The sequence below is a fragment of the Leptinotarsa decemlineata genome, unplaced genomic scaffold (genome assembly GCF_025532065.1).
Source record: "Leptinotarsa decemlineata unplaced genomic scaffold, Ldec_3_MD MMD2_tig00000035_RagTag_RagTag, whole genome shotgun sequence".
Classification (NCBI taxonomy): Eukaryota; Metazoa; Arthropoda; class Insecta; order Coleoptera; family Chrysomelidae; genus Leptinotarsa; species Leptinotarsa decemlineata.
Window position 1 is genome coordinate 13,786,569 of NW_027412540.1, and position 16,304 is coordinate 13,802,872.

General features: G+C 36.5%; 1 protein-coding gene across 1 annotated transcript; it reads right to left on the minus strand.

Annotated features, from left to right (window-relative positions):
- Positions 1-2,096: 2,096 nt before the first annotated feature.
- Positions 2,097-11,954, minus strand: LOC111512542 (uncharacterized). Its single transcript, XM_074171929.1, is given in 3 exon segments — positions 2,097-3,172; positions 4,145-4,339; positions 4,341-11,954. Coding segments are annotated over 3 exon segments (888 nt in total). The 5' UTR covers positions 4,524-11,954; the 3' UTR covers positions 2,097-2,662.
- Between the last annotated feature and the right edge of the window lie 4,350 nt (positions 11,955-16,304).

The window sequence follows — 16,304 nt, forward strand, 5'->3', positions numbered from 1 at the left end:
TTTTCTAATTGATTCGGCCGTTACTTGATGAAGATCCATAGTATTTTCATAAACTACACCTCACTAATACAGTAGCTTTATGAACAGTGATTTGAAATCAACAGTGATTTGAAATCTCTGTTGATAAAGCTACTGTGTTAGCGAAGCATGTCGTTTGTGGAGATCAAATCGTGAGGTGTAGTTTATAAAAAAAGCCCAAATTATCTTCATGAGAAAATAATGTTCAGAAATGATATCCACAATCTTAACGTCAGGAATGAAAACCTGCTAATATGTCCTGCACACAGAACCTCCTTTTCCGAAAGAAGCTTCCAGTTTATTATGTATATATTATACAATGCGATACTTCCTGAATTTAAACAATATAATATGATAAAATGAAAAAAACTCAAATATATTTCCTAATTCATATTGAGAATTGCTGAAGTAGAAATGTTGTGAAATAGTATAATTTTTAGAAAGTTAATAATGTAGAATTGAAGGGGTTATATTTTTAGGAGTGATTCATTTTTGGGAAAGAAAGTTTTTGGCTTTCTACTACTCCATCTTGATACAAAAAAAGGATAATGTTATTTTTCTGAAATGTTTTTTTTGAAGGTAGCTGTCTGCCTGATATCCCTTTCCGGTGCGCTAATGAATGTATCTTATCCATCTCGATTGGGTCGTTATCTTCCATGTGTTCACGTGTAATCTAAGTGAGGTCATGATTTATGAGCAAAAAAATATTTGTTTGACATTCTTGATGATTGAGAAACAAAAGGTTGACGAATTGATAATAATATACAGGAAATGATCAATTGTCAATATTAATTTAGGTAATTCAGGAAATAACAGAACTAAAATTAAAGATATCAATTTTTTCCTTTTTAACAGAAATGAAATAGTATACTCATATGTACAAACTGTATCATATAAAGCAAAGCATTACATATTTGTCTATTGAATATCCTCAAATTAGCAATACATTTTTTAAGGATACTGAAAAAAATACATTTTAAATTTTTCATCAAAGATTATTTTTTGAAAACTGAATTAAAAATATACAAACAAATAATAATGATACGAAGCTAAAACACCCCCCGTCGATAAGAAACTATTTGCATTCATCCATCTATGTTTCGATTCTCAATCAAATTTTCATCCAAATACCCAATATTAAGAGGGTGGAAATATTCTTCCCCCATCTTCCTCAGAATTTGTTGATGTTTTGCGTTAGTTTTTCTGGGTTATCAAGTCCTACTGACATATACAAAACATTGTCTGAACTACTTTGTCTTTGATACTATAATCGTGAATAGCGACATCCAAAACAGGAATGTAGGCTTTCACGGATGGTTGTTTCCGGGTTTTGCCGTGGTCTCCTTTGGTTACAATCTCTAAACGTTTCAACTGCGGCAGTCATCTTCAGTGGCGTGGTCGAAGTTCTCTTCTTGACGTAACAACTGAATTGTTGAAATTAGTACCTACTGTGCTGTGACAGTTGATACGTCAAAAAAGTACTTCGACAACGCCACTGAAGATGACGGCCGCAGTTGCAGTTGAAACGTTTGGATATTGTGACCAAAAAAGGCCACTGCAAAACCTGAAAACCAACCAAAACAGTTTTTGTTGACTTCACCAGTCGTTTCCAATAACCTCAACCTTAACGATTATAGCTGGAATCTGTTCCTTCCGCTGTGATGGAATTGGTGATTTCTTCTTTATTCAATTCTTGCAGTGTTTGACCAAGTTCTTTTGCAGCACCCCATAAGTTTGTTCTATTATCATAGTACAGGTTGGCCAATTTTATCTTCTAATTGCCATTAATACTGACATCTTACCTTCTCTCAAGATTTCTACCAACAGTTAACAAAATAGGACACGAGTGCCTGAATGGTCGTACTCCTAGTAATGGTGGCTATATACGCTACGAGAAATCGTGACGATCAGACTGTACAGTTCGAACGGTGCAGTTTATCGTAGCTGGCATACAAGCTATACACGCTACGAGAAATCTTTGCGATCAGACGGTACAATAAGCGGCGCCGACGCATACGTGTCAGTGATGGCTTCGACGGACGACGGTTTAGCAATTATTGGATTAATATTCGCCCTGAAGGAAAAAAAAGTGGAGCGGAAAAATCGTAGCATCTGGTGTAAAGAATGGCTAATGAAAAGAAGAGTTCATTCTCATGTGAATTTGTTGGCGGAATTAAAGCTTTTTCCAAAAGACTGGCATAATTTTCTAAGAATGGATCACGATACGTACTTACATCTACTGAATTTGGTAGCACCAATTATCGAGAAGCAAGACACTATTATGAGAAATGCTATTCCACCCCACGAGAGGCTTGTAGCTACTTTGAGGTTTTTATCAACAGGAAGAAATTATGAAGATTTGAAATTCTCTAGTATCATTTCATCTCAAGCCTTGGGTCGCATAATACCGGAAACCTGTGAAGCAATATATAAGGTTCTCCGCAAAGACTATTTTAAGGTAAGAAATAAAAAACTACTATTACTTAGAATGTAATGTTTATTAAGTTGTACTTATAATGATGGTTTAACATTAAGTAAAATTAGACAAAAAAGTAGCCGCTGTATTTTGCATTTGTTGGGACTGATCTTGTTGAGAAGTTGGCAGTATTGGGGTTTGGAGAGTTGACTGGGAGCCTGGATGTGTTTAGTAATCATAGTTTGAATTCTGATAAGGTACGGGGCTAGGATTGTTTCCAACAGGGCTGGGAGTATGTGCAACGGGGCTGGGAACGTTGTAACCATAATTATTAAAACGCACACTGGTTGAATCCATCACTTGGTGTGGAATAGTCAAATTTTCCATCACTGCCAGAAATAATGTTTCATTAATTATTTTTTCGGCCAAAGTACGTTGATGTTTTGTAAGGTCTCTCAGCTTAGCTGCGACGTTTGCTCCATAAATATCAAATCGATCATTAGTAATTGCAGGCCTTTTGAAATGGTTTTGAACAGACTGTAAAACTTCAGTAGTTAGGTTGTCATTTGCATTCCTTTTTGGCCGACTCCTATTAAACAACGTGTTTGTAATTAAACGAGTATCGGGATATGACTGTGAAGTTGTTTGTGTGGCTGGAGGTGACTGTGGAGTTGACTGCGTGGCTGGAGGTGACTGTGGAGTTGACTGGGCGGCTGGAGATGCTTCACTTTCAATTTCCTGAAACAATTAATATTTTTACAGTTCCCACGCTCGGAAGCAGAATGGAAGGATGTGGCCGAAGTGTTCGAAAAGAGATGGAACTTTCCGCAATGTCTAGGCGCGACGGATGGAAAGCATATAGCAATTTTTCTTCCTGATGGATGTGGCTCAATGTATTTCAACTATAAAAACCATCATATCATGGTGTTATTGGCAATCGTTGATGGAAATTATCGATTTCTTTTATGTGATTTTGGAACAAATGGAAGAATTTCAGATGGTGGCGTACTCACAAACACAAAGTTTTTTGAAAAACTTCATAATAATCAGTTGTGTATTCCAACCGACACAGTTGTCGCACATAGCACTAGAAAGTTGCCTTATGTGTTTGTGGCTGACGATGCGTTTCCACTTAGAACAGATTTAATCAAGCCATTTAGACAAGCAGACTTGACCACAAAGAAAACCAGATTTCTAAATTACCGCGTATCACGAGCAAGGCGCATTTAGAATTTTTCACACAAAAATTAGTATTGATCCGAAAAGAATAGAGTCTGTCGTGATGGCCAGTTGTGCTTTACATAATTATTTAATGAAGACTTCAGGAAGTTCTTACTGTCAACAAGAATGCTTCGACGTAGAAAATGTTGATGACGGGTCAATAACCCAAGGATACGATACACTGAATTTAGCGATAGTTAATTTGCAACGAAGAAATCTTGGTAATACTTCGATTGCCGCAAAAAAAGTCAGAGAAGAGTACATGGAATATTTTGCAAGCGAAGGCAGCGTTCCGTGGCAAAATAATTTTATACGTAGACTTTGAGAATAAACGATTTGATAAAAAAGTTATGTACTTTTATTTATTATTTATTCATGTAATAATATAAATAACTATGGAGCATTCTCAATATGGCCGGATTTATATGGCCTCTGCCTACCCCTCTGGGAGACAGGCGTGACGCATATGTATGTATGTATGTAACTTACCTCGTTGTCTGTTGATTCGTCGTCCATATTAGAGCGTGAACGTCTTGGTTCTTCTTGGTCATCCAAAAACAGCAACATAGAGTAATACCATAGTTTTGGTTTATACACGTCTTGGGTTCCTGCTCCTGATTTTTTTGAATCAGCGATCTTCTTACGCTCTTTTTTGTAAGTAGAGCGAATGTTGTTTATTTTTTTTAACAACAGCATCTTTGTCAGCCCTAGGGTCTACTGTTTTCAATTTTTCAACCAGCTTAGTATATGCTGAACGTTTTAAGTCACGATTGTGATACTCTTTGCCTTTAATATTCCAGAGACAAGGGTTACTGCGATATAACTCAATAAATTCTTCAAGCCATTCTCGATTAGTTTGAGACTCCATGTCGCGTGCGCACGTCTACCCGAATGTCGATCGACGACAAAACTGAACACGAAAACGGAACAAGCGCATACACGTTTCGATCAGTCGGCACAGTTCGTCCGATTCCGATAAATCAATTGAAATTTTTGTATTGTTCCGTTCGACTGTACAGTCTCAAAAAATCGTGCGAAACTGCACAGTTTTATCACATACATGTAGCGATTTATCGGTACCGTTCGAACTGTACAGTCTGATCGTAACGATTTCTTGTAGCGTATATGGCCACCATTACTCTAATGGATGTAGCAACAATCTGATGGAGTTTTCTGATTGATTCGGTCGTTACTTGATGATGATCCATAATAATGAATGACTAACTAGATTTGAATATATCATCATTATTGAACTTGTTTTCTTAAAAACCGAGAAAGAATTATTATTGATGTAGATGTGAGGTAATATGCTTCGGGTGATCATAATTGAACAGGTACCTACCTTAGGTAGAGGTTTAGGTAATTTTTTGGAGGTAGTCTCAATAATGGTTACCTGTAGTATATAAATATCAATGTAAGAACAACTTGAAGTATTTGATCACTTGAAAAAGCTACTGTGCTAGCGAAACATGTGATATATTTTTGAAAAAAATCTGATGGAGGTTTTGGCCGATCATTTATATTTCAATATACATAACTGGCAGAAACTATTCAAAAATCCAAGAACAGCTTCATCATCAACTAGCGACCCGCACCGGCTCCGCACGGGTCCGATGCTGATACTGAGTATACATTCACCAACTGAAAGTTTAAGGGCCTGGAGAAACAGTGATGGAAAAATATTTTTGTTTTATGGGCGCGCCTTTTTCCTCCGCTGCTGGCACCCCAGTTGGAATATCCAAAAATTCATAAAACGAACTCACAAAATATCAGCCTCCGAAAAAATACCGGTACGGAGAAACAGTGATGAAAAGGTAATTTTCATATGTAAACGCTCCCCTTTCAACCACGCGGGGGGCGCCCCAGTTGAAATATTTAAAAATCGTTTCTTATGGCACATATACAGCACAAAACGAACTCACATAAAAAATTTCTGCCTCCGAAAATATAGGAGAAACAGTGATAAAAAGGTAATTTTCCTTTGTAAACGCACCCTTTTACCCTCACGGGGGGCGCCCCAGGTGGAATAATCTAAAATCCTTTCTTGGTGCGCATTTAAGGCCTAACCACCTGTATACCAAATTTTAGCTTCCTAGGACTCACTAGTACGGAGAAACAGAGATGAATGAGTTTTGAGTGATTGTCGCATTTGTAAGTATTTTTCATATGTAAACGCTTTTATCTCCAGAGGACGCCCCAGTTGGAATATTGAAAAATGTTTTCTTATTGCACATCTACAACATAAAACGAACCTACATGCGAAATTTCAGCGTCCGAAAATATAGCGGTAACGAGAAAGAGTGATGAAAAGGTAGGCAATTTTCATATGTAAATGCTCCCCTTTTACCCACACGAGGGGCACCCTAGTAGAAATATTTGAAAATTCATTCTTAGTGCACATCTACGACCTAAGAAGTACCTATATATCAAATTTTAGCTTCCTAGAACTTGCCAGTAGGGAGAAACAGAGACGAATTAGTGACTTTCGCGTGCATAATCCAACACATTTTTCCAATTTTATTCAAAATAGTGCGTTTCCATGATGTCCAATTTTTTGTAGTAGTGCCAATGAAGTAGTTTGTTATATGTTTTAGGTGGATTCCTCGCAGTTTCTTCCAGAATTGTTCGAACAAAGACTGTTTCCAAGCATCAAAACATCGTTTTCCATAATAGTATTGTGCTGTTTTAATAATTCGGTTGAATGACCAATAATACCATGTTAACACTTTGGTATTTTTAATGAATAATTAATCCCCTGTTGGAAATAACAGTTTCGGATCCATCATCCTAGTAACTCCATAATTACTCCTATCAGAACCTCGTTCTGACTTCCAGATCTTAGTCTTTGCATAGCTTCTTTTGAATAATTTGAAGAGCTTCTTCGACAAGAACATTGGTGTACGGACCAACTACATCGAAACTACTTAATTTATCTCTATCTCTCTCTGTGACTTCGATTGTCTTCAATAACCCTATAGAAGTCTTTGAATTCGTCACGAAACATGATATTTTTCCTTGTAGCGTTTGAATTATTGGTATTAGGAAGCTATATAAGTCGTGAGTGTGGGTGGCTGAATCTCCACAACTAATGATTGGTCTTGGCAGAACATCCTTCGTGTGGATTTAACCAGCTCTCGTCTCCTCAGTACGATCGTCAACAAGTTGAAACGGACGATACGCAGTGAAAATCGATCGTCCTGCCATAGGACTCGTTCTACCATTTCACATAACGACTGATTGAATGAGTGAAATAAACTACCCACGCCCACCCAATCTGCTACCGCCCCACTAAGTATAAGGAGCATTGTTGTTTTTTGTTTTTATTAGAGGAAACGATATGCTATCTGCTGTATTACCAGGTCTGGATCCATATTTTAGATCATTATGACCTGAAATGACTAATATAAATAACTGAGATTCCATCATGATACTGCTAGGATATTATTGTAATATTGTATCGATCAGATTAAGTGAGGGAAATTGCAACAAATGATTTGCGCAAATAAATTATTTGATTTCAGTGTCGGCAAAGAAGTTCGAAGTTTTTGGCGTTCTAGTCTGAATATATAGGATACTTTCACATGATAAAATTTTTAATTTCTACCATCACTAATGAATATTACTGGAGTTTTTTCCCAACACGTGTTTCGATCACCAAGTGATCATCTTCAAGATAAATATCAAACTAATCATACTTACGAAGTTATTCTTATTTATACCATAGATACTTCTTCTAGGTACCTGTTCCTTAGGTGTCTTAAATTAATATCACAATATCTACTAATATTAAATTCATTTTACAATGTGTCCTTATGTAATAGTCAGGTAAATCTAATAATTAAAATATGATTTCAATAAGCTACATAGTATACTATTAGGTATTGGTCCACCATCGTTATTCATAATATTATTATGTTTACTTATTTCTATACTCTCATAGACATCTAGATGCATGTTGTTGTTAACTTGTCTAACTAATCTTAATGAACTGAAGTCTATGGAATGGTTTTGTTGCAAAATATGATGGGCTACTGCTGATTTTTCAGATCTTCCATAGTTTTAATGTGCTAAGTGTTCCTTATATCTTCTTTTAATAGATCCTTTTGTCTGCCCATAATATTTTGCATCCCAGTCCTTACATTCAATTTCGTGAATTATAGACTTTTCCGAATTCTCGACTTTGTCTTTTGGACTTCCTAAAAGGCTCTGTAGTGTATGACCTGTTTCAAAAACCACCTTCATACCTAGTTCCTTGAAAATATTTCCAAAGTTCTTCGTGTATTGGTGGTATGGAACTGAGATACATTCATCTTGGTTTTTGTCGTTTTTAAAAGTCGTGATTCCGTTCATTCTCAACCTAAATTTCTTCTTTTTCATTATGTCTCCTATAATACCCTCGAGAAACCGTTAGTGGCTGCTATTTCCTTTATTGTACGTTTTTCTTTCGTGAACGAGAAAATTTAGCCCAGCTCTTTTGTTCTGGGCACTAATATTACTTCAGGACATGCCAGGACATGTCAGGACATGCCAGGATAAGAATATACCCGATATAACTCGACAGTGACAACAGTCTTGTATCTTCAGCGTGCTGAGCTAGACACGTGAAAGACTACTGTTACATGTTACAGAGTGTAGACCTGCTGGAGGTATTCTTGGAGACTTGAGTCACTTTGTTGCATTCCGGCTTCAGTGTAGTGAGCTGGACGAAGCCGTCTACTAGTGGCTCTGGCACCAAGTTGGCCCTAAATGAACCGGCGACCCTCTGGGTTGGCAATTGCAGTTGTTTGCAGGCGTTTTTAAAGCTTGAGGCCCCGTGAAGGGAGTGCAGAACCACCCATTTGTTGTCGGTCCAACCGTCCTGAAAAATCATACTGTATTAGGCAGCTTACACACTGATGCGAGGCAACTCACATAACTGACTAGAACAACTAATTGCATGACATTGATGTTTTCACGTTGTTGTACAATCGATATAACTATAATCGATTCGAAACGGAGTCATCAGAAGACGAAGATGACTCCATGACCCGGTTGAATTTAAATCTATGAAGGTCTAACAACCTTCGTAGAACCAATTGACCTGCTCACTCCTGCCATACATCTTTCATTTTGCTTGAAAATTAGGAAAATAATGACAATACATACAAAAACGAATGCAACTGATCGCGGTGTGATCGACATGTCTAGTCGCATACAACCAGTCGTATGGTTGCATCAGTCGGATTGGGCAAGTGTGAATGCTTTTACGAAATCCGATGGGTCAGACTGATGCAACTAGTCGCTTGAGTCGGTCATGTCAGTTGCGTTGCATCACTGTGTAAGCTGTCTTAGAAGTCAGCCGAGTCTACGTCGAGACAATCAATGTTATGATAACCGACTTCTCTCCTGGTTCTTTCCGGAACTTGACTTAAATACTTGATACAAACTTTTTTCTCCGATGTCTATGTGAATAGTTCTCGAGAGTAAAGTTTTATTTTGTATCACCTGAGTGCCATTCTACTTGTTGAATCCTGGACATATTTTCTCCAATCGAGCTACCTGAATGAAGAAAAGCAACGTGTAGGGAAATCACCCTATAATGTGAAATGCTTCTTGCCATATTCCCATAATGAAAAATGGTTAGAATCAAAAACATGTCGAATGATTTTCTTAGGCCATATTACCCTCTTCTCGTAAGAAATGAATAATTTTAGTGAAATTAGAGAAAATATATATTTTTTCAACATTAAACATACAGACTGATTCACGGTGGATGTCACATTGAAAGTTTACGATGTATTTGCATGATACATATGTTTCATTTGAAATAATAACTTTCAGTCACTTTTTCAAGCATATGAAAAAACTGTATTTTTTACCACCCTGTATTGAAGTAACGGAGATTACGCTAGAGTGTAGGAAGCCTCCAAGTATTACCTAACATATTTCCAAATTTACGTAGCATAGTATTTTTCAACTCAACAATTTCAGCGGTTTTAGAGATCATGATTTCCAAAGAAAAAAATTGAAATTAATTCATATTTCAGAAAGGGCAACAGATATGTATAGAAAAATGTTCAGAAAAGTTGTCGGGTAATTGTTGTAGATTCTAAAAATACTATTATATACAGGATGTTCCATTCGAAAAATCAAAGTTGCTACTACTTTCTAATGGAAGTGGCAACACCGCATTATCGAAAATATTTCAGCTGGGTAGAAAATGCTCTCCACTGAATTTTAAGAATGATCCGTTGTCTGGTTCACCAAAAATGTCTAATGTGCCATTCACACATGAATCAGCCGGTATATATAATTATATAACGGGACACAATCTGGTGGGACACAATCTGAACAGTATATGCCTGAATGAGTACATATTTCATGAATTCAATCATGACAATTCAGACATTGCAACCAATCACATTTGTGACCATTTTTGTCAAAATGAAATCCATCACTTTGGGCACAAATTTCTGATTCATCACGTCCCAATTTTGAATCCATGCTCTCCACTGTAGGCACTTTCGATTCACTTTCTAATGAACTGGTATCATCTTATTTTCTTTCCTTTTCATGCTTACGTTTTAGCTTTGCTGTTTCATTCTCCCTTTTTTGTTTCGTTTTTCTGCAATTATTTATGGAGATTTAGGTAGTGCAGCAGGCTGTTTTTATTCCTGACATTCACTTGGATAAGGTTTAACTGGAATAAGCACAGTCTCTTCAAATAGCGGACAAATGGTCTTGAAAATTACTGCAACATCATCGATAATGTTAGAGAAGGATGATGACATCTCCCCTTACGAAGATGCCATCTATGGGTTTGACAGAGATTTCGATCTTCGAGTATCAAAGATAAACGAGGCTCCCCAAGGCGGTCAGATGCATCGACCGTCGACGAGATTCGTTTTTCTTTCACTCAGCTTCCACTGCAAGACTGAAAACCAGAGCCCAAACCCAACGCATTCACAGACAGTGCGGTTTCGACCTCCCATGGTCTCATTAGTGGTATGCTGAACCATAAATGCATTGTTGGATCGACTGTCTTTAAAGGATAAGCTTGAGTGAAAAAAGGATGACATTTCTCCAAACTGAATGGGAAAAAGTGATTCTCGTGTAATTCAGTGTTCATGTGAAAGTAGTTATTTTGAAAGGGTTTTTTCGTGTAGTTTGTGTATGATTTTCATTTCTTCGTGAATAGTATTTATTTTAATTATGTTTTTTATTCTCCTTATTGTATGAACTTTTTTCAAAAAACTCTCTTCTAAAAGTACTTTCTTAATTTACGTTTAAATAGAAACTTGTAGTGATTATTGAATAAGATCTTAATTATTCTTCGAAATACATTTTTTTGTGAAGAACTCAATATTTCCTACTGTTTTACTGGCTAAATGACCATTCACAGTCTGAAAAAATGAACAAAATTAAATTAATAGAGATCTGCTAAAATATAATAAAGGGCAAACTGAAAACTTCACTACGAAAATTTATTTGCCTACAAATTGAAAAATTCAATTTAATAAAACTGAATTTCTATACTCAGCTTTCTTTGGTGATCGACGTTTCAAAGAACAATCTCTTTCCGTTTTCAAAACCCAAAATTCACTTTAAAACTTTCGCTTCAATTGTAAATAGCTGCAGTTCTTTTGTGAAAAGTCAAATGTTCGTGAATACATTTGATTGTTTTCCTATTGATCAGTGATATTACCGTTACAAGCCTTCATTCGAATAACTTTTTTCAAAAAGTGTGTATTTTGTTAGTTTCTGTACCAGCAATTAGTTTTGTTTTGAAATTGCGTGATCATTTCGTTCAATATTACCCAGAATATCTATTAAAAGACAAATAATTACTTTGTTGATTTCTCATTGAACATGTTATACATAATATATAACAAATGGGTAATTCCTTTGAACAATTTCAAAACGAATACTTTATAAGGAACTGATGAAGTTTATAATTGTGTATTTTTTAAGGGAAATCACCAGCAACTGAATGTCTGATTTGCGAAGTTGTCAATGTTTTTTCACTTGGCAATTTTATATCTATGCATGTAATAAATAATTATTTTATTGTCATTTGAAAAACAAATTTTCCTATTTCCTGGGAAAGTGATCAGATGATAAATTTTCTGTCTAGACAAAAAAACTCAAGTTGTATTTATTTTTATGGTTTTCCAATTATTCACTGGATATTACTAGACCAATTATACATGCAGTGTGTAAAAGCCGAATGGAATAAAATAATTATTTCGGTTACGGTACGAATTTTAACAACATCCCGAAACACGTCAAATGTAAATTATAATTAGACATTCTTCAACGTAAAAATGTCACCCCTACCTTTAACCCCCTTCGAATGACAAGTACAACCCCCAATTGTTTAAATGGAAATTAAAGGTTTGTAATATATCGTTTGAAAGGCCTCTTTATTCTCTATTCAACAATGTTATAGCTTCCAAGTTTATTGCAACAATTAAGATAAAATGAATCAAAATCATGTGGTTACCGAAATTCGATAAAATACACTCAAAACTTATTGCAATATACTCAAAACTTATTTCATATTGAGGTATTGATAATAAGAAAGTAAGCAAAAACCATAGCAATATTCTTTTTAGATGGTATCCTTTAAAAAACTGTAAATAATTTCATGGCATCGTTAGTTTAAAACGCCTTGTCAACTTATTTTGTGTGTTACAACAATAGTTGTCATTGTTCAAATTTAAGTTCAAAGTTCGTTAACTTCAAGTCTGACAAATGGTTAGATCAATGAAAATACATGAAATAACAGTTTTACAAATGATAGGTTACGGAGATGAAACCCGAACACAACATCTCAAGGAACAATGAGCACAATAGAGAAGTAGTTCCGCGAGCGTGGTCATGTGGTGCAGATAAAAAAAGCAGCTGCATATGCAATGAGTGAACTCAAATTAGATGTGATACTTGAGTTTGACGAAAACCCGCATACATCGAGTAGACAGGCATCCACTACATTCAATGTTAGCCATACATCGATAGTAAACATATTGAAAGAAAATAAAATGTACTCTTATAAAATGATACCTAGTCAGTAGCACATGGAAGACGATTTTGATAGAAGAACTTATTTTTGTGAGCAAATGAACATGTTGGATAACAATATCATCTAATGAGTGTACTTTGTCTCTTAACGGTCATGCTAATCGGCAAAATTGCCGCTACTGGTCAATGGAAAATGCTCACTGGGTGAGAGAGGAACATACGCAATACCCTCAAATGGTTAATGTTTGGACAGGGATTGTAGGAAACTATATTATTGGTGCCTTTTTCAATGAGAGCAAATTGAATGACGATAATTATTTGGCACCACTTCAAAATGATATCATTTCAAGTTTAGCAAATTTATATCCTGATCCAGGAAACCCTCAAGTTCCAGTGAATACGATATGGTTTCAGCACGATGAAGCACCACCACATTACCAAGTTAATTTCCGGTAATACCTCGATATAACAATTCCCAATCGGTGAATAGAGAAGCAAGGATCGACTGAATAGCCAGCGCGATCACCTGATCTTTCATCATTAGATTTATTTTTATCGGGATATGTAAAGAGCAATGTGTAAAAAACTTAACATTCAGATTTGAATGACTCAAAATATCGAATAAGACAGTTTTATTTGAGATTAGGATGTTGCCAAGGCGTTTGCGGTGAACATTTTGAACATCTTCTTCGTTAACATCCATAGTTCTTTTTCGTATTCTACATTTCATTACGTTTTGTATTACATTTCAGTTTTTGAGTGTATTTTATCGAATTTCGGTAACCACATGATTTTAATTTATTTTATAATAATTTTTGCAATAAACTTGAAAGCAATAACATTTTCGAATAGAGAATGAAGAGACCTTTCAAACGATATATCCCAAACGTATACTTCCCATTTAAAAAAATTGGGGGGCGTACCAGTCATTCGAAGGGGGTTGAAGGTAGGGGTGGCATTTTTACGTTGAAGAATGTCAAATTATAATTTATATTTGAAGTGTTTCGGGATTTTTTTGAAATACGTTCTGTAACCGAAATAAGAATTTATTCCATTTGGCTTTTACACACTGTATAATTAAATCTATTCAGAAATCAACTGTCTCAAACAGACGCCAAGATACGAAGGTACGAGTTGAATTGAATCGAAGCAATTTGTTCATTTCGATTTTATTTCAAAAATGAAGGCACGTAAGCTGAATATTATTGAGCAAGAAACCTCTTTGAATAAATCCGACGCATCAGAAAACAACCTCAAAGAAGCGGTTCAGCGTGACGTCATCATATATAAAAAATGTGGAGACAACTAGAAATCACCCTCAGCTTCAGCTTTTCCTGTGTAAGAGGTGAATACATCACAATCTTATCCCTACTAATGAACGGGGTAGACAAAACTCTATCACCTGAACATACCAAATCTATCTATATCTATAGTTATAAATGCGAAAGTCACTCACTTGATACCATTCATTCATCTCAGTTTCTCCATACTGGTAAGTCCTAAGAAGCTAAAATTTGGTACATAGGTGTTAGATGCGCACTAATAAAGGATTTTCAACTGGGGAGTTCCCCGTGGGGGTAACAAGGGCGCGTTCACATATGAAAATTACCTTTCCATCAATGATTCTCTGTACCGCTACATTTTCGGAAGCTGAAATTTTGTATGTAGGTTCGTTCTATATTGTAGGTGTACAATAAGGAAGAATTTTCAAATATTGCAACTGGGGCGCCAGCCGCAGGGAAAAACGGCATGCCCATAAAACAAAATTATATTTTCATCACTGTTTCTCCATGCCCTTAAATTTTCGGTGGGTGTATTTATATTTAGTATCAGCATTTGTATTGAAGTGTATAATTTTTCAAATTCTTGCAAAGCGCTTTCGACTTTCGTCATCATCAGTGCTCACTTGTCAGGCAACAGGAAGTATCAAATTAAGTAAATTGCACATTTGTAATATTTGACTTATATAAAACAAAAGAGGCTTATAGCCAAGAAAATACATTTTTGGATTGAGGCCATGTGGTTCAGTCCAGACTGAACCACTGTGGTTCAGTCCAGATTATAAAGATTATAAATAGAAGAGGACCCAGTACTGTTCCTTGAGGTACGCCATATGTAACAGTCGTAAGATCACTGCGAATACCACCTGTGTCAACTTTTTATTCGCGATCTGATAAATAATTTTCTTTGATTTCTTGAATACTTCCTCTTATCACCATAGCATGCTATCGCATAGCATTCTATCGATATACTTGAATTCCGATAAAACCATTTTGACAATTTTCCTGCAAAATTCTCATCTCTCTGTATCTGTAAAATAGGGAGGGTGAGTATAGGCCCATCGCACTGAGGCCACATGTGACCCATTATACATTCTACTGAAGAGTTGTTCTTCTAGGTCATCGTCCATCCTGTCCTTTCCAGTAAGGTGGACAGATCATTACGAGACATCTCCTTTATATCGGCAGGTGTAGGCCAAGACTCGCCGAATACACACTTTCTTATCGACGATAACTCCGGATATTCACATAAGAAATGGCTGACAGTTTCATCTTCCTGTTCACATATCCTGTATAGAGGTGTTTCCATTAGCCCCATAATGTGAAGATGTTTCCTTAGTTGTCAGTGGCCAGTCAGAAATCCTACTGTTAAGCGTATGTTTTTTCTTGTCATCGCCAGATATTTCTTCGGCGCCAGCTTCCCAGGGTCGCCCAGTGTGATCCTGGCAAGACTGCATATTTCAATGCCATCCCTTCTCTTCAGGGATTGAGCATGGGTGTGACGTTTGTCTAGTTCCGCAATTGTCGAAATCATCAGGCCGTAGGTGTCACTGGGTCCTAAAATTCTTAGTCCAGCAGCTTCCTTGGTTATGGAGTCGGCAATGCTCCTTAACCCACCTCAGGATAATGTTATTATATACCAAGGTTTTGTCTGAATCTTGGTGGCACTCTAGTACTAGCCCGGAGGTAACACGTTGTGTGCTCTAAGCTAATAGGTCTTGTCTATGTTTTTGCCAGAAATTCCTTTCCTGGTTATTCCTTTCGTAGCGATTGAGATACCAGCCAAATATGTTTGAACCACGCTGGTTTTTTCCCATTCTCCACCTAATTCCCAGGCTTAATGATCTGGAGTAAACTCCACATCCTGAGCCTTTTTTGGTTTTTGAGCCGTCTGTATATATGCGTATTGAATTTGTAGCATCTGACTCTGTGTTCTGTTTTATTTGTATTTTGTAGGGTTTATTAAACACAAATCTGGGTTCAACTGCATCACTGGCTGCCTGCAGCAGAGGTTGCGCAGTAAGCGCTTCTTGCCATAGGCTTAGCATCAATTGACCCATTCCTACTTCGATGTTTACACCAGCCGTGCGCAGTCGTAACATGGCCATTAACGCATCCTCCTTACCTTACAGGTCCAGAGGAGTCAGACCAGTAACTGATTCTATTGCCGTGGGTGGTGTTGTTCTCATGGCAAAATTTTCATATTTTACAGATATATATTTGTCAAATGAGTGATATAACTTTAATGAAATAATTATATTCTTCAGTCATTATATGGCCCCCACATTTTCACTGACATCCTTCGTAAAACGAACCACTCACGCTAACCAACCAACTAACGTTTCAACACGCATTTTGTCGTTTCCTTC